This window comes from Schistocerca nitens, chromosome 4, assembly GCF_023898315.1.
Source record: "Schistocerca nitens isolate TAMUIC-IGC-003100 chromosome 4, iqSchNite1.1, whole genome shotgun sequence".
NCBI lineage: Eukaryota > Metazoa > Arthropoda > Insecta > Orthoptera > Acrididae > Schistocerca > Schistocerca nitens.
The window spans coordinates 346,978,657-347,005,652 of record NC_064617.1 but is presented as its reverse complement, the minus strand read 5'-3'; the positions used below and the strand labels follow the sequence as shown (position 1 = coordinate 347,005,652).

At 41.6% G+C, this 26,996-nt stretch overlaps 1 protein-coding gene across 2 annotated transcripts in view; it reads right to left on the bottom strand.

The window, feature by feature from the left end:
• The window catches only part of LOC126252889 (serine/threonine-protein kinase PLK4), a 245,329-nt gene that overhangs the window by 86,513 nt on the left and 131,820 nt on the right, over nt 1–26,996 (bottom strand). For both annotated transcript variants that reach the window (XM_049953858.1, XM_049953859.1), the window contains one exon: nt 6,339–6,479. In XM_049953858.1, the coding sequence (XP_049809815.1) occupies nt 6,339–6,479 (141 nt within the window). The remainder of the gene's footprint in view (nt 1–6,338; nt 6,480–26,996) is intronic.

Genomic DNA, 26,996 nt, shown 5'->3' with positions numbered 1-26,996 from the left:
ATAATGCCCAAAGAAGACTGCACCAGCTATACTCACTAATATTTTGTGAAATGTGTTACGTGTGGTTTTCTAACAAACTATGTGATGAGACAGAATCTTTTATCAATGTAAACTAAGTTTGCTTTTCCTGAAAGAATTTTAAAACTAACATGTTACTGCAACAATGTGGCATTTATAATGTGTGTCAGATGCTGAGAAAATTACTGTTCCCCTGTTTTTACAATCAACAAGTGCATATCATCACCTGTAAAATAATAAAAGTAATTTTATATACAAAGTTCTCGTGTACACTTTACAATACCCTAATGGAAACTTATTTGCAATCCCAAACGATATTTTGCTTTTCTTTTCATGCCGGTTATGAAAATGTTAATATATACAATATAGTGACCATTATTTCAATTTATTTAGATAATAAGTACAGCAAAACCTTTAAATTAAAAATAAATAAATAAAAAACTGTTTCCGTATAGACTCGATCCCATGACCCTTGGATTGCTGTTCTCTAGTCTTCCTGCTGCACCAACTACTTCCTGCAAACAATGTTAACGTAAATGGCTCATGACTAACCCAATCTGCATCAAAAGTGCTGTTTTTTCTAAACGCTTGGTCATCTGGAGCTCCCACTCACTTTCATTTCTGGCCAAGCCATGCTGTTAACAAGTGACCTACTTTAAAGGTAGCTAAACATACACTTATCAGCCAGAACATCACGACCACCTACCTAATAATCAGTATGGCCACCTTTGGCATGGATAACTGTGGTGATGCATTGTGGCATGGAAGTAAGGAGGGCTTGGTAGGTTGTTGAAGGGAGTTGACAACATATCCACACACCCAAAACACCTAATTCCTGTACATTATAGAGGGGAGGGGGGAGGGGGGGATGATGAGCTCTGACATAACATTCAATCACATCACAGACATGTTCGATTGGGTTCAGATCCAGCACGTTGGGGGGCGAGCACATCAATTGGAACTCCCCACTGTGTTCCTCGAACCATTCCATCCACACACCTGGCCTTGTGACTTGGCACATTATCTTGTTGAAAAATACCACTGCCATCGGAAAACATAATTGTCATGAAAGGGTGTACGTGGTCTGCAACCACTGTACGATACTCCTTGGCAATCAGGGTACCTTGCACAAGCTCTAGTGGACCCATGGATGCCCACGTAAACGTTCCTCAGAGCATAATGGAGCTGCCACCAGCTTGTCTCCGTCCTGCAGTACAGGAGCTATTCCCCTGGAAGACGATGGATTCAAGTCCTCCCATTAGCATGATGAAAGTGTCAGGAATCATCAGATCATGCAATGCTCCACCACTGTGCCAATGTCCGGCCAATGCTCACATGCCAATTTCAGTCGTTGTTGTCAATGCCGTGGTGTTAACACTGGCACATGCATGGTTCATGGGCTGTGGAGACCCATCGTTTGCAGCGTTCAGTGCACTTTGTATTCAGATACACTTGTACTCTGCCCAGCATTAATGTCTGATGTTAGATTCACCACAGTTCATCATTTGTCCTGTTTTACCAGTGTGCCCAGCCTACGACACACAACATCTGTAATGAGGGGTGGCTGCCCAACCCCACAACGTCTGGATGCGATTTCACCTTGATTTCGCCATGTGTTGAAGACACTCACCACACCACTCCCTGAACACCCAACAGGTTATGCAGTTTCCAAAATGCTCATGAAGAGCCTATGGAGTCATCACAATCTGCCCTCGGTCAAACTCAGATAGATAGCGTGCCCTCCCCGTTCTACACACGGACAGCACACTCACTGATATTGCATGCACAGTGCACATATCTGACTAGCAGTCATTCTTCACCAGGTGTTGCTGCTATTGGGATTATATCAATAGTAGGTCAGTGGTCATAATGTTTTGCTTGATCAGAGTATATGGACAAACTAAAATTTTATATAAAGTTCTTTCTTAGTAATGCTATCAATCTGTGTTATTCAATCAATAATGCCAGAGACACATATCTACACAGTGACGAAAAAAAGGAAGAAGCAGCCCACTTTGACCTACAAATCGTTAACTCAAAATGAGAATCAGTGGATCACTTACATCAAAGTGCCTAGCCAGAAAATCTTCCAGCCATTGTATGCACGATCACTTTAGGCACCTCTGGCAGCCTAATGGCTACTCCCAAATCACATAGCTGCAGGCCACGCTGCAGAAAATAGCTGTTTTTTAAATTAACAGGTAGTCATAACAATACAGGTTAATAGAAAATCCAAGAACAGTTGATTATGTCTGTTTCAATGAGGTGTATGACATGCTGTCTGTCTTTGATTCCTGCGCAGCAACAACCACTAACACAAATATTCCTCCGATTTGCAACAAATTAAATACAATTTTTACTGTAAGGACACGTACTGGTAGTTATCCCACCGAAATGGCCATAATATGAACAACTGTCGTAGCTGGAATAAAACTAACTTTTGTCTCAGGTAGCTAAAGAGAAACATACATACAAAAGCTGCTACAATCAATTTCTAAACACAAGGGTCCGTTATCCAACTAAAGGTGGTCGGTTCAAATATTAAATTAGAGGTAAGGGTAAGAGAGACACTGTAGGACAGTACAGAAACAAAATAAAAAAAAAAAGTGTTATGCTTCAGTTTGTCCTACCATTAGCTATGACTTTCCAGTTACCCAGCAACATAACTTTTGAGGTTTTAAAATTTCATTTTCCGCTTATCTGAGTTAAACATGACATTACTTTTAATACCTTAAAGTTTTATTCCCTCATACTAATTCTGATTCTTTATTGGATGAAGGAAGGTTTGAATTTGGAAACTAATTTATCTGTCAGCTTTTGTTTCTGATTGTGTCACATTCAGAGTCTGATCCAGTCCTGGAAAGTATCCTGTCACAAGTGGGGCACTTTTGTGGTTCTTCTGTGGGAGGTTCTGGGTTTGAGAGGATGAGGAAGTGGCTCTGGTTATTTGCTTCTGTACCAGGTCGCGAGGGTAGTTGCGGGATGCGAAAGCTGTTGTCAGGTTGTTGGTGTAATGCTTCAGGGATTCCGGACTGGAGCAGATTCGTTTGCCACGAAGACCTAGGCTGTAGGGAAGGGACTGTTTGATGTGGAATGGGTGGCAGCTGTCATAATGGAGGTACTGTTGCTTGTTGGTGGGTTTGATGTGGACGGACGTGTGAAGCTGGCCATTGGACAGGTGGAGGTCAACATCAAGGAAAGTGGCGTGGGATTTGGAGTAGGACCAGGTGAATCTGATGGAACCAAAGGAGTTGAGGTTGGAGAGGAAATTCTGGAGTTCTTCTTCACTGTGAGTCCAGATCATGAAGATGTCATCAATAAATCTGTACCAAACTTTGGGTTGGCAGGCCTGGGTAACCAAGAAGGCTTCCTCTAAGTGACCCATGAATAGGTTGGTGTACGAGGGGGCCATCCTGGTACCCATGGTTGTTCCCTTTAATTGTTGGTATGTCTGGCCTTCAAAAGTGAAGAAGTTGTGGGTCAGGATGAAGCTGGCAAAGGTAATGAGGAAAGAGGTTTTAGGTAGGGTGGCAGATGATAGGTGTGAAAGGAAGTGCTCCATCGCAGCGAGGCCCTGGACGTGCGGGATATTTGTGTATAAGGAAGTGGCATCAATGGTTACAAGGATGGTTTCCGGGGGTAACGAATTGGGCAAGGATTCCAGGTGTTCGAGAAAGTGGTTGGTGTCTTTGATGAAGGATGGGAGACTGCATGTAATGGGTTGAAGGTGTTGATCTACGTAGGCAGAGATACGTTCTGTGGGTGCTTGGTAACCAGCTACAATGGGGCGGCCGGGATGATTGGGTTTGTGAATTTTAGGAAGAAGGTAGAAGGTAGGGGTGCGGGGTGTCGGTGGGTTCAGGAGGTTGATGGAGTCAGGTGAAAAGTTTTGTAGGGGGCCTAAGGTTCTGAGAATTCGTTGAAGCTACGCCTGGACATCAGGAATGGGATTACCTTGGCAAACTTTGTACATATATATATATAGAAACAAAGATGATGTGACTTACCGAACGAAAGCGCTGGCAGGTCGATAGACACACAAACAAACACAAACACACACCACCACAGGTGGAACAGTCATGGGTACCAGGATGGCCCCCTCGTACGCCAACCTATTCATGGGTCGCTTAGAGGAAGCCTTCTTGGTTACGCAGGCCTGTCAACCAAAAGTTTGGTGCAGATTTATTGATGACATCTTCATGATCTGGACTCACAGTGAAGAAGAACTCCAGAATTTCCTTTCCAACCTCAACTCCTTTGGTTCCATCAGATTCACCTGGTCCTACTCCAAATCCCATGCCACTTTCCTTGACGTTGACCTCCATCTGTCCAATGGCCAGCTTCACACGTCCGTCCACATCAAACCCACCAACAAGCAACAGTACCTCCATTATGACAGCTGCCACCCATTCCACATCAAACGGTCCCTTCCCTACAGCCTAGGTCTTCGTGGCAAACGAATCTGCTCCAGTCCGGAATCCCTGAACCATTACACCAACAACCTGAAAACAGCTTTCGCATCCCGCAACTACCCTCCCGACCTGGTACAGAAGCAAATAACCAGAGCCACTTCCTCATCCCCTCAAACCCAGAACCTCCCACAGAAGAACCACAAAAGTGCCCCACTTGTAACAGGATACTTTCCGGGACTGGATCAGACTCTAAATGTGGCTCTCCAGCAGGGATATGACTTCCTCAAATCCTGCCCTGAAATGAGATCCATCCTTCATGAAATCCTCCCCACTCCACCAAGAGTGTCTTTTTCGCCGTCCACCTAACCTTCGTAACCTGTTAGTTCATCCCTATTAAATCCCCAAACCACCTTCCCTACCCTCTGGCTCCTACCCTTGTAACCGGCCATGGTGTAAAACCTGTCCCATGCACCCTCCCACCACCACCTACTCCAGTCCTGTAACCCGGAAGGTGTACACGATCAAAGGCAGAGCCACGTGTGAAAGCACCCACGTGATTTATCAACTGACCTGCCTACACTGTGAAGCTTTCTATGTGGGAATGACCAGCAACAAACTGTCCATTAGGATGAAGGGACACAGGCAGACAGTGTTTGTTGGTAATGAGGATGACCCTGTGGCTAAACATGCCTTGGTGCAAGGCCAGCACATCTTGGCACAGTTATCTGGATACTTCCCACTAACACCAACCTGTCAGAACTCGGGAGATGGGATTTTGCCCTTCAGTATATCCTCTCTTCTCGTTATCCGCCAGGCCTCAACCTTCGCTAATTTCAAGTTGCCGCCGCTCATACCTCACCTGTATTTCAACATCATTTTTGCCTCTGTACTTCTGCCTCGACTGACATCTCTGCCGAATCTCTTTGCCTTTACAAATGTCGGCTTGTGTCTGTGTATGTGTGGTTGGATATGGGTGTGTGTGCGAGTGTATACCTGTTCTTTTTTCCCCCAAGGTAAGTCTTTCCGCTCCCGGGATTGGAATGACTCCTTACCCTCTCCCTTAAAACCCACATCCTTTCGTCTTTCCCTCTCCTTCCCTCTTTCCTGATGAAGCAACCGTTGGTTGCGAAAGCTAGAATTTTGTGTGTATGATTGTGTTTGTTTGTGTGTCTATCGACCTGCCAGCGCTTTCGTATGGTAAGTCACATAATCTTCATTTTTAGATATATATATGTAATTAACTTAACATGTTCACATATAAAGATATATTAATCCATTATGCAATGTCATTTGTGAGAAAAATAAAATTTGAATTACGGGTCACAGACAAATGTTGGAACAACAAAGTGACAGAATTGCTGGCCAATAATTATCTTCAGGATATGGAATTCCAGTACTGCTGACAGATACATTTAAAAGTAAAAAACTCATCTTAGTCTTCAGAATTATTAGTTCTTTTCACAGCAAGGAGAGATGGGCAAGTTGTGCAAGGATAGAAAGGAGGAGCACATCACTCAGACCCCAGGATGTGTTGAGGGCAACAGTAGCGTCATTACCACACTTAGATCTGAGTGACTTACTCATCCTTTCTAACCTTCCTGAACTTTTCACTTGTTTCTCCCTGAGGAAGAAACTAACAGTTCCAAAAGCTATGATTAGTTTTTTTCACTTTTGAATTTGTCTATTGATGATACTGAAATTTCTTCTCCTGAAGGTAAGTACAGGAGAGCCATTGTTTCCTCTTTTTAATTTTACGTTTTCTCGAATGAATTTTTCCTTTGATAAGAATGTTTACACAAACATTATAGTCCTGGCAACGGAGAAAATAATTAAATAAGAAATACTTGTAAAACAAATAATGAACTGATATAAAATTATATTATATAATGGTAAGTAAATCTTATTAACCTGTGGCAAAAATTTTGGTTTCTCTGTTTGTTTCATGAATGGATGATCCAGTACATCATGCAGAGATATTCTATCTTTAGGATTCTTCTTCAGCATAGAATCTATTATATTTCTTGCCTCTGCTGATATGTTAAATGGCATCTGAAATCAGAGATAGTTCAAAAGTTGTATAATAAATTCACGACACATGCCGCTTAATTCAAATAGAGAAAATGATTTTGAAACATCAAAAGTGATGAAAGCAACCAATGGCTTGTCACACATACATAGAACAATGAAGGGGTACATGATTCAAAATTTAGTGAACAAGGACTGCACTGGCCTGGACAAGGAAAATGGTGGTTAATTACACATCCCATCCAATCTTACACTGTTAAAAGGAAACCATAAACATTAAATGAAAATGAATAAGGCTCAATACAGGTGACAAATTATTTACAGACAGTCAGAAAGAGCTTGTGGTGCCCATGGGCAGGTTTATGTAACACAATAACTCAAAATATTACTTACTGGTAAATAAAGTTATAAATCAACTAATTCAATATAAATAGTGCAAATGATATAGCCCACAATTAAGAATGTCACATATTAAAACAAGTGTTAAAACTTACAAGTTAGATTCCTTTTTTGTGCTGTAACTAACATTATGCTCTTTGTGATCACAAATTAATGATCATATTGTCAATAATGCCACACACCTACAATAAATCACTGAGCAGCCTTGGGGCATGTTGTGGCAGGGCTAGCCAGTTAGTAATTAAATAAGGCACATAACCATCCTACAGGAAAAACTTTATCAGTGTTTGTTAAAAGACAGATCATGGACCATGTGAGCTGCAGCCTCACACTAGAAAACACATTTGACAAATGAAAGAGGCAAAATGTATGGAGGCTGGTGTGAATATGAATAGATGTCAAGTCATTGGTAGAGTCATGGAAGGCAATAGAAGTCCGATGGCCATTGCAAGTGATAGATAAATTCCTGATGACACAGCAGTGAAGAGCACCTGAACATCAGTATAACAATGGTCAACTCAACAACCCTCATAACCATGACCCATATTCTTACAATCATACATTATTCCAGTAGATGTCACCCATGCCTATCAATGGTTCAACAATGAAAAAGCACCAAGCAACTGAAACAGCTGACGAGCCCATGGACTGAAGGATAGGGTGGGGTGGGGGAATATGCCAAGGGCATAGTTGATTACTACCATACAGTCAAATTAATCATGGCTTTACCTGTATGTGTGTGTGTGTGTGTGTGTGTGTGTGTGTGTGTGTGTGCACGCACAGGTGCATGTGTAGTGTCAAACGTGAGATTCTTTGGAATAATCACACATAGTAATTAAAAATAAAGATATGTTAAGTTTTATTTAAAAATATGATTCAATCTTAGTTATTTAACAACATAGAAATAAAAAAAACAGTATGTTACTAGAGAGATTACAGGCATTGACTTTATGATTTGAATCCTATCATGCCACATGTTTAGCTACCAATGAATTCATTAATGTGCTACTAATGTTTACTTTGCTAAGAAATCTTCTGTTTTCAAAGGTAATTTTTTCGAGTTTTTTTTGGGAAAGGTGTCATATTGATAAAGAAAATTGATATCTGGGAGCCAACCTTCAAACCTTTAAGTACCAAACAATTTGGAGAGGGCTACCCAATAAGGTCCCCTTGTGTAGTTTTTGCACATATTCCATGTAGGAATGTTTCATATCACGAAGGCTGGACTTCATAATTTGCGTACCTCTGACTCACCAGATACTAAGACAATTAAGCACGTTTGCGACTTCATGGAATAACATAACCCCCTACTCTGCATCTTCTAAACCTCCATCCAACATTGAAACTTACTTAGAATATAGCAAAATAATTCAAGAAAAGTAAAAATGAACTTGTCTACTGATGGAATGAACTGGAAAATAAACATATTTGCTAGGTACACTGATTTGCAGCATGAATCTCATTCTTTTGTGTTAAATTTTGTGCAAAAATTTTCGAGTGGAGCGAGAGCAAAACATGTATTATCCTGCTTGTTCACTGCTATAGAGTTGACTGGTTTAATGTTAACCCTCAGTCAGCGTTGGCGGGTAGATTTCCCATATTGCCTCTGCTTAGCTTCCATTCACTTTGTTATGAGCATTTGTAGTGAATAGTCATTGTGAGCTGCTGTTAATTTGACTTGGTAAGTAGGATAAGTTACTGGGGGCATGATGTGACCCACCACACAAGTTACATTATGAACTGAGTAATTTTAAACACTTTATATTTTTCATTACTTACATAATATCACTTAGCATGGCTAAACATGGAAGAGTGGGTGTTCAGATCAAGATTTTGTAGCTATTGTCACTAAATGGTTACATAAGGTAGAAATATTGAAGACAGTGACATTGAAACTGCCAATGAAAGTGATCCTGAATGCAACAGTGAACACAATACTGAATCTGAACTCTATTTATCACATAGCGATGAGTGTGAACAAGTTAGTGAAAGAACAAAACAGAAAACTTTCTATGCTCACAACCAATGTAAGTGGTCAGTAGAAGAACCTAAGAGAAATATTTGAACACCTGCTCACAATATTGTAGCACATCTTCCTGGATTCACAGTGAATGTACAATGTCTTGACCATTCTTGTACATCAATGCCAGTATGGGAATCCACTTTTTCAGATGACATGCTAACTGAAGTTGTAACACACACAAATGAGAAAGTCAAACAATACAGAATAGATATGCCGTTGAAACCAAAACCGAAATGAGAGACGTTTCACTGTTTATTTTATTTATTTATTCTTCATAATTACTGCTTATTATCTAAAAAGCTAAAATAGGCCATACAAATAACATTTCCTCAGATAGTTATAACTTATGTATTAATTATTTCTTTCTGATACTTAATTTATAAAAAATAAAAAGAAGAAGAAGACGAAGAAGGGCGGAGGGGGAGAGAGAGAGAGAGAGAGAGAGTGTAAAAACAAAAAAAAAACTACTACTCCCACTACTACAAAACTACATTAAAACCCTAAACCAATTATCTAGCTACTAATCTATTACAAACACTACAGAATTTGTTCTCTATTGGTTCATTTATTTTGGCACATTTAACTTATAGATAGATAGATGGTTGTTTCTGCTACTGGATCCGCCCTCACGGTACCGCGGTCAACAGCCACAGTCTGCTGGATTCCTCGGGCATCGGACAGCATGTCAATAGCGTTACCCTTGTAGCAAGTAATTCCACCTATCACTGTTACTTCTTAAAGTCCACACTTCCATGATTACTTACACCAACACAATGTAGATTCTTGGGACAGTTTATCATCAGGTCGCCGACCTCAGTCATCTTCTCTCCATCTGCAGAGCATGTTGTCTAGCCTGGACGGTAGCGTGATGACCTATGGTTGAATGCCTTGTGAAGTCTTCCTTGGCCTTCCTGGATACTTCGGCTGCAGTATAATACACAATGTGCCAGGTCGACTCACTCCTTAGCGCTGCTTTGGGATCCCATATCCTTAATACCTGATGTCCATTACCTGCTGCATCTTCATAATGTGTGTAGTCCCACAATGTGTGTTCTGCTGTGCCTACACTTCCGCAGGTGCAGCTATCATTCATCTGTCTTCCGATTTTATATAGATACATGGCATAAGGGCCATGGCCAGTCAAGTAATGTATCAATCCACTTGACGGGTTACGAAATCTCATTTCTAATCTCTCCCTGATGTTGGGAAGAAATCGTATGTTCCCATGCCAGTGCCTGAAGATTCATTTTGCCACAGTTGTAATATGTGATCTTTTGTTGACTTTTCTGAATTGGCCTCAGTTTCTAGCACCCTTCATACTTCCATTTGATTGCCTTTATTTAACCAGTAAAAGGCTCCCCTTTTCCAAATTTCCATGTCCAGTGGGCATATTTCTAGAATTACTAACAAAGTATCATTTGGAGTAGTGAAGTAGGTGCCTTGTTGAACTCTTCTCACTACTGCAGCTGGCTTCACTAGCTGCAGTCTATGAGCCCAGACGCTCACACTGTATACACTGGTGGTATACTCTGATTGCCTTCAAGGGAAACCAAAACTGTCTATTTGCAATGGTTATAATTTTATTCATTACATCTGTACCTTTCCTGCCTGCTTAATCTACATGATATGCAAAGTTACAACGTTCGTCCAGAAATACCCCTAGATATTTTGTTACTGCACTTCTCCTAATTGTTACATTAAATTTTATTTTAGGTTTTCTTATTAGATTCCCTTTCAGCAGGGGTATGTTGTTTTGTGAGGTGCTAGTGAAAATTTAACACTCTGATAACAGCCCTCTCAGACCACACATTGATCCATGTGGACAGCCTCTTGTTATTGTCTTGGTTATCTTCTTTCTTAGGCATGTTAAAGAAGCATGTCGCCCATGGCAATAATCTCTCAGGCAATTATACAATACTTCTGAGCACTCCAAATCCCTAAGGCGACAACAGAAAGACGGCTACCGTAGGTTATCGAAAGTGCCAGCAGAATCAATTATCATCACTAGAGCATACATAGAATGAGTATCTGTCACTAGCGAAATCACCTTATTAATTGTGTGTTCAGTTGACTTGCCTCTTCTTAATCCGTACTGGTGAGGGCTCATCCTGTGTGGCAGTTTGTGATCTTGTAATCTTTTGTGTAATAGTTTTTCAAATATCTTGCTGAGAACATTCAAAAGACAAACTGGTCTGTAGAATTTAGGTATCATCTTGCCATTTACTAATTACCACTTCAGCATTCTTACACGGTGCAGGGACGCTTCCTTGCAGGAGACACTTGCTGTGCACATCGCACAAGTAACTATCTAATCGGTCATATAAGGCTTGTACTACTACGGCAGGGATCCCGTAAGGTCCTGGAGATTTTTCTTCTTCAGTCTTAAAATTATACGCATAATTCCTTCTTGTGTGAAGGGGTACACAAGTTTACTGTTCGTATATTCTTCCCATAACATTTCCAGTAACCTACTGATCAACTATCTCCCCTTCTTCTCCACCATCAGGAAGTAGCGTTTCCATTGGCAGCCAAGCTGACTGTTCCCAATTTTCTGTTACCATCCCATCCTTGGGAGCACAGATAAAAACACTGATGATTGTATTTTTTCGCAGACTGTTTTATATGGTACATTGTTCCCAGTTTTCTGTGACAATCCCATCATTCCTTCTGAATGTGGATTGTATTTTCTTACAGACTACTTTGTATGGTTCACCCCAGGGATCGGTTTCTAAGTAGCCTCCACAAATTTCTTCCATCTTTCCATTTTTGTTTTCCACACCTCTTCCTTAAAATGTTTAAAGTATCAGTATCTGTGCAAGCTTTGGACTCTTTCTTCTTGGATCATGCTGCTCTGGTATAGTTTCCTGGCTGTTCTTGCTTCGCATCTTAATTTCTGCGGCGCCTCTGTCCAGATACAAGGTACTCCTTCAGAATTATCTCTGCTGATAGGTATAGATGCCTTCATTGCCTTATGTATAGTGGCTGTCAGTTCGTGCGCTTTAACATCTCCATTGTCACACAGCGATGGACTTCCTGAACACTAAAACACTCTTCTTAGTTCTGCCCGGTTAGTGTCTTTGATGTTATATTTGGCCCTTGTGTGCACGTTTTCGTGTCATCTTGGATTTGCCTTCCAGTGATGGTACTATCTATGATACTGTGGTCACTCGATGTCATTCCACTCACAATCTTCCAGCCTTTCACACGGCGCACAGCTGTTGTATTTGCTAAAATGATGTCAATGTCTGAGGTTGCTCCAAACCTCCCTTTGTAGGTTGGAGAATTGTGAGGTGCATTCAATACCTGTAGGTAGAGTTCCATAATGGCTTCTTGTGGTTGTCTTTCACAGTCATCCGTCAGGCAGCTATGCCACAACACAGACTTCGCATTTGCATCAATGGAGTACACAAGAGGCTTAGTTCATCCTATGTGACTAATACCCTTTAGTCTTAGCAGATACTCGTCAATCTCATCACTAAATTGAAAATACATGGAAACCAGGATGCAATTCTCCCTTCCAGTTAACATGCCACACAGATTACGTTTTCTGAACAGTATTGTGATATTTTTGTCACTGTTATGGTCTTGTTAAGTACTATTATTTCTGTCATAGGACACTGCCGTTGTGTGATTACCTCGGCAGTTATTGGTATAATGGGGATCTTTCCTGCCTTTGTATATAATTCTTGGAGAATAATACATCTAACTGCAACTCCTCTGCCACTCTTCTAGCCTCATGCAATATGCTGACACTTCTCATGGCATTAAGCTGTCCTATCTTTATCTCATTACGGGTGATGGGTATATATTTGACAGTCTTTCCCTGCTTGCCTGCAATCGAATGCTAAATGACCATGCGTCATTACAAGTTGCTTGTACAAAGTAGAATGTTTCATTTCTTATGGCAGAAGCCTGCTTCAATAACTTCTCTAGGTTTTCCGCTTCTGTTGGCAGGCTGTTCACGCTGAGATGGATTCTATCTATGAAATCAGGTACCGGAAAAGTAATATACTCCCCTTCCGGAAGCTTATACCTTACTAGATGTCTTAACGCTGTAGGAAGCATCATTGGCTCCTCCAGTCTACTGAGTTACATAATGTACTCTATGCTTTAACGGATTTGTTCTGGTCCATGTTTTATTGTTTACGTCTTTGTAGAAGGTATCTGTATCCTGTATGAGTTGGCTCTGCGTCTTGTACTGCTTTTTTTGCAGATTCACTTCCTGCACTGGCGGATCTTCTTTTACTTCTGCAGGTAGTGCAGTGTATTCCTCGGGACATTTGTTGTCACATTCTACATACAACTGCCCAGTTTGTGTCACCAAATCCTGTTCACTTGTATTATATATCACTCCTAAATCCGTCTCTGATCTTGCTTCTATGTTCTATCACGTAGGTCTGAATTTTTGTTAAAAAATGCCTTTCCTGCTTTTTCATAGGTGTATGATGTTCTACTTTGGTCTGTGTTGCATGCTCTGTTCTATTGTAGTTACTGCTCACTTTTTGCCAGAAACTCTTCGCCCTTCCAGCATCCCTCTTCCTCCTTGATGGTAATTTATGTTTCTTACATAGATGGAACTTGATGGTGTCATTACAGTCCTCACTGATTTCTACTGTTATGAGACACCTACCCATAATGCATTCTTAAAACCTGCCTTGTTAGGAGGGTTTGATACATGTGACATTCGTTTCTGTTCCCTGTGCATCTTTTTATCCCTTTATTTACATGGCACACACATAGAATGAAGGCTTTCACGGCAGGTGTTGCCATCACTTAACACTTCCGGGCTGAGATGCCATGGTCCATACACAGAACTCTCCCCTGACATTTCGCCTTCAACTGCGGAAGGCATCCTCCAAGGACAATCGGTGAACTGCAATGAGAGCACGAGTAAGCGCCATACATATAAGCCATCCAGAGGGCGCCGCTGTCAATCACGTGACGTCGGCTGTGCTATGATCTCTGATATTGCCAACTTTCTCAATTGAAATTAATCAATTGTCACGCTGTTGCTGCAATGTTGACATCCATATCATATCCAGTTTAATGCCTTCATCTTTTCTATTAAAATTATTGCAGTGTTTGGCAATCTCGATGGCCTCTCTGTACATTCGCGCATAATAATGCGATGTCTTTGCTATGACGGTCGCCTCACTAAACTTTATTTCATGATCACCTTCCTGAAACACACGTTCCGCTACAGCCGATTTATCAATATGTCCGAGGCAGCAGTTCCTTTTATGTTCACCCAGATGGGTGCTGACACTTCTTTTTGCTGTGTCTATATAGACCTTTCCACAACTGCATGGAATTTTATAGACACCTGGTGTAGCTAGAGTATGTCGTATGTCTTTTGCGGATCTTAAAAATTCTTTTATTTTCGTGGTGGGTCTGAAAACAGTTTCTACATCGTACTTGCTTAAGATTTTTCCAATGCAATCAGTGACCCTACTGATAAATAGTAGGAACACTTTCCCCTTGGGTTGGTGTTAATCCTTGTCTGTCCTGGTTGTCAGTCTAGGGCATAGTGCACAATCTATCTCTCTGTTGGAATACCCATTCTTCTTGAAGGTCACTCTGTGTTCAATCTCATCATCCAAGTGAGCCGGATCACATATTTTGTGCACCCTGTCTATTAATGTTTTAATCACCCCTCTTTTATGTCTTGGGTGGTGTTTAGAATCTTTCTGCAGATAACGATCAGTGTGTGTGTCTTTTCTGAAAACCTTACGACCCAATGATCCGTCCTCTCATTTGATTACAATCACATCTAAGAAGTTCAGGTGACCATCAATTTCCTTTTTCATAGTGAATTGAATTCTTGGATTAATACTATTCAGATGTAACAGGAAGGCATCAAGTTCCTCTTCCCCAAGGATCCATATAGCAAATGTATTGTCTACATAATGATACCATCTGGCTGGTCTTTTTCTAGCTGTTTGCAGCGCTCGTTGTTCAAAGTTCTCCATGAACACGTTGGCCACAGCTGGACTAAGAGGACTTCCCATAGCCACCTCGTCAATTTGTTCATAAAAAAACATTAATATGCTGAAAATAAGTTGTTGTAAGGCAATGTCTGTATAATGCCAAAATGTCACTAGGAACAATGTCCGCTATACATGTGATCGCTTCATTCACCAGGATCATGGTAAACGACGAAACCACATCAAAGCTGACCAGGATATCATTAGGGCCCACACTAATTTCCCTAATAATATCGATGAAGTGATATGAATTTTTAACATGACTGTCAGTTCCACCAACATATATGGACCCATGGGGAAGAGGAACTGGATGCCTTCCTGTTACATCTGAATAGTATTAATCCAAGAATTCAATTCACTATGGAAAAGGAAATCGATGGCCACCTGAACTAATTAGATGTGACTGTAATCAAACGAGAGGACGGATCATTGGGTCATAAGGTTTTCAGAAAAGACACACACACTGATCATTATCTGCAGTTCGCCGATTGTCCTCGGAAGATGCCTTCCGCAGTCAAAGGCGAAACGTTAGGGCAGAGTTCTATGTATGGATCACGGCATCTCAGACCAGAAGTGTTAAGTGATGGCACACACACTACTGCTTATTGGATTTCCTTACAGTCTTTTCTGATCTGACCTCCTTTGCCACAAATTACTACTAGTTTATCACAATGACTTGCCAAATGAACAAGGTCTTGGCATTGAACTACTCACTAAAAGATAGTCTTTCACTGAAAATGAACAAAACTCAAGATATTCTTTTTGTCACTTCATGAGAGCTGTTCTAACCTCAGGGATCACTTCAATAACTTGATGGACCACTTTTCTTCCCCTTGGTCCTCTCCTGAATCGTACTGTAAAGCTGTTTTTGAAGCTTTCCTTAGTTAGATCATCATCAACATTCTGCATGTATATCATCTTTCAGTGCCTTTGCATCTGTGTCCTCTGGGATGTCATACAGTATCATTAAAAGTATCTTTTTTCTAGGCTGTTCACAAATCAGTGTCTCTTGCACCTTTCTGTTGCTCAATATTTTTCCATGCCACTTTGTGTAGCAGTTTCCACTATGAATACATTATTGGTTTGCTTGATCTTCCTTACACAAATTTTCTCTTTGATGGGGTTTATTAAGGCCATTAGTTTTTGTTGCAATATTTTTGCCCCTTCATTTGTTTTTGACTTTATGAACTGTATTGTTTGCGATGTCAGTATTTTAGCTGCAGGAGCTGTTTTGGTTGCATCTCTACTAGGTGGTGTCATTAGCACTGCACATGCATACGAATTTGCTGGTTTGTGTGGATTTTCTCTACAGCTTTCCAAGAAAGTTACTGAAAAAATTTAGAGAACCAGCATTTGATGCTGACTGCAGAGCAATTCTACTGCTGCCAACATACATTTCGGATAAGGAACAAGATGGCAAGAGAAATTAGGGCTCTTATGGAGGCACATAGACTTTCCTTTCTACCCTCGCTCTATTTGTGAATGGAATATCCTTCAGAGAATGTATGCAACCCATATGTATGTTGGCAGTTACAATAAGGGAAAACAACAAACCTTTTAAATAAGATTATAATTTCTATTCCTTTTTTCAATGGACTTTAATATATTATATAGCATTGTGGATGTGGAATATATTTAAGAACCAAAGATGTAAGTATTAAAATAATATAATGCTGTAATACACAAAAATATTAAATGCAAAATGAAGTTTAAAAAAAATTAGAGATTTAATTGAGAATCTAAACAAATTAAATGATAAGGTTTCAGAGTGGCTGAGACAGCAAGGGTGCAAAATGTCCCTGTGCAGTCTTGGTAAAGGGACTGTAGAGTACGGTGGTGGCTGCCCTGTCCTGAATGGTGTCTATAGCATATGTTAGGATAAGCAGCCACACTTGCATATACTGGCCTTTCTGCTTTGTGACATTCTCTTCTGGAATTTCACTACTTCATCATCATAATAATCATCTAAGGACAGATTTACGCTTGGAAAAATCATGTAAACCGATCTGGTTTTTGCATCAAGGCACTATTTAAAGTTCAACATGGTCTGATTTACTTCTTTTAAGTAATGTTGATTTCTAAAATGTTTCAACAGCCATCATGATTAAAAAAGGTAAGAACAAGTATAACTTCAGATGGAAGAACACAAAAGCACTGAGGACTACCACAACAAACATCAAGTACCACCAGATGAGATCACTAACAATATTGCATAGCTGCTATTCCATCGGTTGGCTAGATTTGCTGTCTCTGGCAGCTGGCTGTGATGGTAGGGGCTGTTGGCTACCCACAGCAGCAGCCCAGCAGCTGTGTGCCGTTTCACCTGTGCCGGGTGAGTATGAAATGTCTCATGCAATGTACATCCCAACCACTGCGTACTGGCTCCATTTACAGAGCAGCTGGATAAGTGTGAAATGATCCTTTGCTACTGAGAGTACCAGTCTTGATGTATTTCGCTGGCCTATGTCATTGAAATGAATGTTGGTTCTGCTAATCTGTCTTCAGTTAAATGAATCCAGAGCTAGGAATGAGAGACAATAAACCGATCCTGCAGATGAAACTTAATATATATTTAATTCACTTGCATAAGACAGTCGAGGCTGCTGTCGCATTGGAGTAATAGCTTGTATTGATGCAATGTTGCTAGCATTTCATTTCATGGATGATGGAGATTTAAAGTGTATATGGTTTCAACCCTGAAACACACACACACACACACACACACACACACAGGAAAAGGCAGTGATGGAATTGATCTGTTGTCCGAGGAGAAGAAATTATCAATACCATCACAAAGTGTAAGTCAATTGGACAGCTGACAATTACTTCAGCTTAATACAAGTTGTTGATAAATTGAAAAAATGGAAGTAAACATATGTAAGGACTCTGAAGAAAAATATAAGGGGAATGCCTTTAGAGTTCTTGCAACAAAAGAATCTTAAAGAGGAGTCATCTAAATACATCTCTACTAAAGATAAGACCATTATTTCCTTATTTCATATGTGCCCATGAAAAATAAGGCACGGGAGTTAATTTCACCCGCACCTCTTAGTTCATCCCTATGAAATCCCCAAACCACCTTCTCTACCCTCTGACTCCTACCCTTGTAACCGCCCCCGGTGTAAAACCTGTCCCATGCACCCTCCCACCACCAGCTACTCCAGTCCTGTAACCCGGAAGGTGTACACGATCAAAGGCAGAGCCACGTGTGAAAGCACCCACCTGATTTACCAACTGACCTGCCTACACTGTGAAGCTTTCTATGTGGGAATGACCAGCAACAAACTGTCCATTCGCATGAATGGACACAGGCAGACAGTGTTTGTTGGTAATGAGGATCACCCTGTGGCTAAACATGCCTTGGAGCACGGCCAGCAAATCTTGGCACAGTGTTACAGCATCCGGGTTATCTGGATACTTCCCACTAACACCAACCTGTCAGAACTCCAGAGATGGGAACTTGCCCTTCAGTATATCCTCTCCTCTCGTATTCCGCCAGGCCTCAACCTCCGCTAATTTCAAGTTGCCGCCGCTCATACCTCACCTGTCTTTCAACATCTTTGCCTCTGTACTTCCGCCTCGACTGACATCTCTGCCCGAACTCTTTGCCTTTACAAATGTCTGCTTGTGTCTGTGTATGTGCGGATGGATATATATATATATGTGTGTGTGTGTGTGTGTGTGTGTGTGTGTGTGTGTATACCTGTCCTTTTTTCCCCCTCAGGTAAGTCTTTCCGCTCCCGGGATTGGGATGACTCCTTACCCTCTCGCTTAAAACCCACATCCTTTCGTCTTTCCCTCTCCTTCCCTCTTTCATGACGAAGCAACCATTGGCTGCGAAAGCTAGAATTTTGTGTGTATGAATGTGTTTGTTTGTGTTTCTATCGACCTGCCAGCGCTTTCGTATGGTAAGTCACATCATCTTAACAGAGGGAAACATTCCACGTGGATATATATATATATATATATATATATATATATATATATATAAAGATGATGTGACTTACCAAATGAAAGTGCTGGCAGGTCGACAGACACACAAACAAACACAAATATACACACAAAATTCAAGCTTTCGCAACAAACTGTTGCCTCATCAGGAAAGAGGGAAGGAGAGGGAAAGACGAAAGGATGTGGGTTTTAAGGGAGAGGGTAAGGAGTCATTCCAATCCCGGGAGCGGAAAGACTTACCTTAGGGGGGAAAAGGGCAGGTATACACTCACACACACACACATATCCATCCACACATATACAGACACAAGCAGACATATTTAGAGACAAAGAGTTTGGGCAGAGATGTCAGTCGAGGCAGAAGTGCAGAGGCAAAGATGTTGTTGAATGACAGGTGAGGTGTGACTGGCGGCAACTTGAAATTAGCGGAGATTGAGGCCTGGTGGATAACGGGAAGAGAGGATATATTGAAGTGCAAGTTCCCATCTCCGGAGTTCGGATAGGTTGGTGTTAGTGGGAGGTATCCAGATAACCCGGACGGTGTAACACTGTACCAAGATGTGCTGGCCGTGCACCAAGGCATGTTTAGCAACAGGGTGATCCTCATTACCAACAAACACTGTCTGCCTGTGTCCATTCATGCGAATGGACAGTTTGTTGCTGGTCATTCCCACATAGAATGCGTCACAGTGTAGGCAGGTCAGTTGGTAGATCACGTGGGTGCTTTCACACGTGGCTCTGCCTTTGATCGTGTACACCCTCCGGGTTACAGGACTGGAGTAGGTGGTGGTAGGAGGGTGCATGGGACAGGTTTTACACCGGGGGCGGTGACAAGGGTAGGAGCCAGAGGGTAGGGAAGGTGGTTTGGGGATTTCATAGGGATGAACTAAGAGGTTACGAAGGTTAGGTGGACGGCGGAAAGACACTCTTGGTGGAGTGGGGAGGATTTCATGAAGGATGGATCTCATTTCAGGGCAGGATTTGAGGAAGTTGTATCCCTGCTGGACAGCCACATTCAGAATCTGATCCAGTCCCGGAAAGTATCCTGTCACAAGTGGGGCACTTTTGTGGTTCTTCTGTGGGAGGTTCTGGGTTTGAGAGGATGAGGAAGTGGCTCTGGTTATTTGTTTCTCTACCAGGTCGCGAGGGTAGTTGCGGGATGCGAAAGCTGTTGTCAGGTTGTTGGTGTAATGCTTCAGGGATTCCGGACTGGAGCAGATTCGTTTGCCACGAAGACCTAGGCTGTAGGGAAGGGACCGTTTGATGTGGAATGGGTGGCAGCTGTCGTAATGGAGGTACTGTTGCTTGTTGGTGGGTTTGATGTGGACGGACGTGTGAAGCTGGCCATTGGACAGGTGGAGGTCAACATCAAGGAAAGTGGCATGGGATTTGGAGTAGGACCAGGTGAATCTGATGGAACCAAAGGAGTTGAGGTTGGAGAGGAAATTCTAGAGTTCTTCTTCACTGTGAGTCCAGATCATGAAGATGTCATCAATAAATCTGTACCAAACTTTGGGTTGGCAGGCCTGGGTAACCAAGAAGGCTTCCTCTAAGCGACCCATGAATAGGTTGGCGTATGAAGGGGCCATCCAGGTACCCATGGCTGTTCCCTTTAATTGTTGGCATGTCTGGCCTTCAAAAGTGAAGAAGTTGTGGGTCAGGATGAAGCTGGCTAAGTTAATGAGGAAAGAGGTTTTAGGTAGGGTGGCAGGTGATCGGCGTGAAAGGAAGTGCTCCATCGCAGCGAGGCCCTGGACGTGCGGGATATTTGTGTATAAGGAAGTGGCATCAATGATTACAAGGATGGTTTCTGGGGGTAACGGATTGGCTAAGGATTCCAGGCGTTCGAGAAAGTGGTTGGTGTCTTTGATGAAGGATGGGAGACTGCACGTAATGGGTTGAAGGTGTTGATCTATGTAGGCAGAGATACGTTCTGTGTGGGCTTGGTAACCAGCTACAATGGGGCGGCCGGGATGATTGGGTTTGTGAATTTTAGGAAGAAGGTAGAAGGTAGGGGTGCGGGGTGTCGGTGGGGTCAGGAGGTTGATGGAGTCAGGTGAAAGGTTTTGTAGGGGGCCTAAGGTTCTGAGGATTCCTTGAAGCTCCGCCTGGACATCAGGAATGGGATTACCTTGGCAAACTTTGTATGTGGTGTTGTCTGAAAGCTGACGCAGTCCCTCAGCCACATACTCCCAACGATCAAGTACCACGGTCGTGGAACCCTTGTCCGCCGGAAGAATGACGATGGACCGGTCAGCCTTCAGATCACGGATAGCCTGGGCTTCAGCAGTGGTGATGTTGGGAGTAGAATTAAGGTTTTTTAAGAAGGATTGAGAGGCAAGGCTGGAAGTCAGAAATTCCTGGAAGGTTTGGAGAGGGTGATTTTGAGGAAGAGGAGGTGGGTCCCGCTGTGACGGAGGACGGAAGTGTTCCAGGCAGGGTTCAATTTGGATAGTGTCTTGGGGAGTTGGATCATTAGGGGTAGGATTAGGATCATTTTTCTTCGTGGCAAAGTGATACTTCCAGCAGAGAGTACGAGTGTAGGACAGTAAATCTTTGACGAGGGCTGTTTGGTTGAATCTGGGAGTGGGGCTGAAGGTGAGGCCTTTGGATAGGACAGAGGTTTCGGATTGGGACAGAGGTTTGGAGGAAAGGTTAACTACTGAATTAGGGTGTTGTGGTGCCAGATTGTGTTGCTTGGAATTTTGAGGTTTTGGAGGGAGTGGAGCTGGAAGTGGGAGACTGAGTAGATGGGAGAGACTGGGTTTGTGTGCAATGAGAGGTGGTTGAGGTTTGCTGGAAAGGTTGTGAAGGGTGAGTGAGTTGCCTTTCCGGTGGTGGGAAACCAGGAGATTGGATAGTTTTTTGAGGTGAAGGGTGGCATGCTGTTCTAATTTGCGGTTGGCCTGTAGGAGGATGCTCTGAAGAGCCGGTGTGTCCTCTCCCACCTGCCAGCGCTTTCGTATGGTAAGTCACATCATCTTTGTTTTTAAATATATTTTTCCCGGGTGGAATGTTTCCCTCATAAAGATGATGTGACTTACCGAACAAAAGCGCTGGCAGGTCGATAGACACACAAACAAACACACACACACAAAATTCAAGCTTTCGCAACAAACTGTTGCCTCATCAGGAAAGAGGGAGGGAGAGGGAAAGACGAAAGGATGTGGGTTTTAGGGGAGAGGGTAAGGAGTTATTCCAATCCCGGGAGCAGAAAGACTTACCTTAAGGGGAGAAAAGGACGGGTATACACTCGCACACACACACATATCCATCCACACATATACAGACACAAGCAGACAATATTAATAGACATATTTTTCCCACGTGGAATGTTTCCCTATATATATATATATATATATATATATATATATATATATATATATATATATATATATATATATATATATATATATATATATATATATATATATATATGGTTATAGTAGAGGGAAACATTCCACGTAGGAAAAATATGTCTAAAAACAAATATGATGTGACTTACCAAATGAAAGTCCTGGCAGGTCGACAGACACACAAACATACACACAAAATTCAAGCTTTCGCAACAAACTGTTGCCTCATCAGGAAAGAGGGAAGGAGAGGGAAAGACGAAAGGATGTGGGTTTTAAGGGAGAGGGTAAGGAGTCATTCCAATCCCGGGAGCGGAAAGACTTACCTTAGGGGGAAAAAAGGACGGGTATACACTCGCACACACACACATATCCATCCACACATATACAGACACAAGCAGACACATTTAAAGACAAAGAGTTTGGGCAGAGATGTCAGTCGAGGCAGAAGTGAAGAGGCAAAGATGTTGTTGAATGACGGGTGAGGTGTGAGTGGCGGCAACTTGAAATTAGCGGAGATTGAGGCCTGGTGGATAACGGGAAGAGAGGATATATTGAAGAGCAAGTTCCCATCTCCGGAGTTCGGATAGGTTGGTGTTAGTGGGAAGTATCCAGATAACCCGGACGGTGTAACACTGTGCCAAGATGTGAAGGTAGAAGGTAGGGGTGCGGGGTGTCGGTGGGGTCAGGAGGTTGATGGAGTCAGGTGAAAGGTTTTGTAGGGGGCCTAAGGTTCTGAGGATTCCTTGAAGCTCCACCTGGACATCAGGAATGGGATTACCTTGGCAAACTTTGTATGTGGTGTTGTCTGAAAGCTGACGCAGTCCCTCAGCCACATACTCCCGATGATCAAGTACCACGGTCGTGGAACCCTTGTCTGCCGGAAGAATGACGATGGACCGGTCAGCCTTCAGATCACGGATAGCCTGGGCTTCAGCAGTGGTGATGTTGGGAGTAGAATTAAGGTTTTTTAAGAAGGATTGAGAGGCAAGGCTGGAAGTCAGAAATTCCTGGAAGGTTTGGAGAGGGTGATTTTGAGGAAGAGGAGGTGGGTCCCGCTGTGACGGAGGACGGAAGTGTTCCAGGCAGGGTTCAATTTGGATAGTGTCTTGGGGAGTTGGATCATTAGGGGTAGGATTAGGATCATTTTTCTTCGTGGCAAAGTGATACCTCCAGCAGAGAGTACGAGTGTAGGACAGTAAATCTTTGACGAGGGCTGTATGGTTGAATCTGGGAGTGGGGCTGAAGGTGAGGCCTTTGCATAGGACAGAGGTTTCGGATTGGGAGAGAGGTTTGGAGGAAAGGTTAACTACTGAATTAGGGTGTTGTGGTGCCAGATTGTGTTGATTGGAATTTTGAAATTCCAATCAACACAAACAAATTTTGATTAAAATGTTACAGCATGCCATAAGGGAAACAGTCCAGCTCAGAAGCAGTATCCTGGGCCACAGGTAATATGATATTCAGCTACCACACTGAAAAAGCTGGTTATAGATTTTTAATGTCAATTCTCCTATTCTTCCTAGCTTCTTGGTAGGTCTAAGAGCCTGAAATCAGGTAAACAGAAGACAGCACATCATGAAAGTAGTGTGTCAAGAGCTGGGTCCTGGGCCATTTCCTATGGCATGATTGAGGATTACATTGCCCCATATTGCAGTTGACAAACTATACACTCATTTTTTTTTCAAAACTAACTTTGCCAAACCCTATAATTCAGTGACTGATGTCAAACGGTTAATAGACTACAGAAACTCTTGCTATGGGTCCTTCTTTGTGACTTTCAATTGTTCTTCAATTTTGCCTTGCTGACTATAGATGTGTAATACATAAAACGTGGGAGTGAAATCTTTCAGTTTTTAATACAGATATTGTTATGATGAGCTATCCTTTCCAGTGCTAAAATGTATTTCTTATTTTTACTACTAGTCAGTTATTATTATTATTATTATTATTACTGTATTGAAACAAAACTACATGAAATGCTGTATGAGCAGAGCTGCCCAAAGGTTAAGCAGTATACCAAGTGACTGTCCTGTCCAACAGAAATGGGAGGTGTTCCATGGAAGAAAATAGAATGTTATCCTGCATATTACAACTCCAGACCCTTTCATCAGCAGCTATATTCAATGAACATATAAATATACAGTCTATCTTGTAAAACATTATATGAAGATCTGTAATAAAAGTTTAATTTGTCAGGAAGCAGTGTCAAGTAAACATTTCATCCCAGTTGATGCAGTACTACAGTAGATGAATTTTTGACATATTTATAAGTTATTGTCAGAGATAAAATCAACATAAATTATGAAATAGACACTGGCTTTTAGAAGCACCACAAGGAGACAAAGTAATGATTTTATTCAATTTTACTGTGATTATAAGTTAATGAAATTAGAAATAATGCCAAGAGCCATATCAAGGAATTTTAGGGAAGTCATTCACAGAAACAATAAAAACAAATCATTATTACCACAGTGACTGCTTCTATTGTTGACAGTGGAGAGGACACTATCTAATTGGATTACAAATGTGCTCTATGAGTAATCGATTGAGTAAAGCCAAGTCACTGTGCCAGTATCACATAAAGACTGGTAAATAGTGTAAATCATATGAACAAAAGCTTCATCTGTTACTAAATTGTACAGCGTCCACAACTACAAAACATTAGAAATATATCCTAGAAACTTGCTGGTGCAGTGTTGTACTGTATTTTTAATTTAAGCAAATAAAATACCATCACGAGTCATGTGATGACACCCAAATTTATATTGCCTTACACAATATACCTTCAAAACTGATGTATGCACCTTCTGCACTGAAGTTACAGCACGATTATAAAAAGAAAAGAAGCAAACTGTTACCCCTATGGCTGCTGTTGTTGTGGTCTTCACTTCAGTTCAGAGAGGTCTGATGAGCTCTCCACACTCACCTATCTTTTCCAAACTTCTCTTAATCTCTGCACAGCTACTGTAGTCTACATCCACTCAAACCTACCTACTGTAGTCAAGTCCTTGTCTCTCTCTCTACAATTTTTACTGTCCCCAAATTTCCCTCCATTACCAAACTATTACTCAATGCCTCAGCAAGCTATGTAACTAAAAACAATCTATGCTGTATACCTCTGCCTCGGCAGTACTTACACCAACTGCACTGCCTCCGAGGAGCCAATGTCAAGTGTTAAGCTAGGCAACTGCACCAACCATTCTGCAGTTCCTTATTCAGAGTAATACCTGAGACACCGACTCACAGACGTAGGACATGGAGTGTGCCTCATTTTTTGGGCTCCATCATGCATCAACGGACTTACCAGCCTGGTGGTTATGTGCTAAGTGCCATGTCTTCCTGAAACCCACAGACAGTACAGCTGTCTGATAAGTGTTATTTCTTACTGTAACTGTATCCTGAATAAATATGTTGTTATTACCAGTCTTCTTGATTGCTATTTTATCTGTATGTACTGAACCGTGGTCCATAACAAGAACCTGCCCACATTTGCCATTACCAGTAATTTTGCTCCCCAAATAGCAAAACCTATCTACCAATTTCAATCTCTCATTTGCTACTCTAAATCCCTCAGCATCACCTCCTTTAAATTAGCTAGATTCTATTATATTTGTTTGTGTTCATTATGACACTGTCTGTTTTGTTTAACTGATCATCTAAGTCTTTTGCCATCTCTGATCTTCTAAGTCCTTTGTCATCGCAGACAGAATTACAATGTAATCAGAAAACTCTAAAGTTCTTCTTGAACTTCAATCGTCTATCCAAATTTCTCACAGTTTGCTCAATGTACAAACTGAATCACTTTGAGGATAGGCTACAATCCTTCTTAATTACTGCTTTACTTTCATGCCCTTCAACTCTAATAAGTGCAGTCTGGTTTCTGTTCACGTTGTTAACAACCTTTTGTTCCCTGCATTTTATCTCAGCTGACTTCAGAATTTTAAAGAGTGAATTTCATTTAACATGATTAAAAACCTTTTTTTAAATCTTGGCTTTCTTCAGTCTATCTTCTAAGTTGTAGGATCAGTGTTGCCTTGTGTGTTCCTATACTCTTCAGGAAGCCAAACTGATCTTCCCTCCTGCATCCACAGGCTACCCCCTATACTACAGCTACCATCAGGCTTGTCTCTGGTCTGAGGCATCGTGACTGGCCTCGTTTAAACTCTTCTGTTAGGAGGGCTAATTTAGATCAAGCATGGGGTCTTGCTTTCATTGTATTATGTCATATGGTATCATATTCTGGGGTAACTCATCAAACGGAGCACACATTTTTAGCGAGCAAATGCATGTAATAAGGCTCATTTGTGGTGTAAATTAAAGAATACCACGTAGAAACTTGTCCAAGGAACTTTTTATTATAACCACTGCTTCTCAGTATATTTATTCCTTAATGAAATTTTTTGCAATTAATATATCTCTATTTCCAACCAATGACTCAATACATAGTATCCGAACTAGGAAATAGAACAATCTACATAAAGACCTAAAATCACTTACCTTGGTCCAAAAAGGGGTCCAACATTCTGGAACACACATTTTCAATAAATTGCCAGAAACCACTAAAAACTTGGTTTCAGATAAAGCACAGTTTAAACAGAGTTTGAAAGACCTTTTGACAGGCAACTCCTTCTACTCTATAGATGAATATCTTAACAGGGGCCATTAGACCAGCTTAAGTAAAAATGTCTGTTAGATTTCAGTTTTGGCAGCACTGGGTCACAGTCAAAATACCCACTTGGTCACAACAGTCAAGATGAGGTATTTTGTGTATGTGTTACACACTATGTTTCATTCTGACAGTGAATTAATTCTGTAAATATTAGGAATT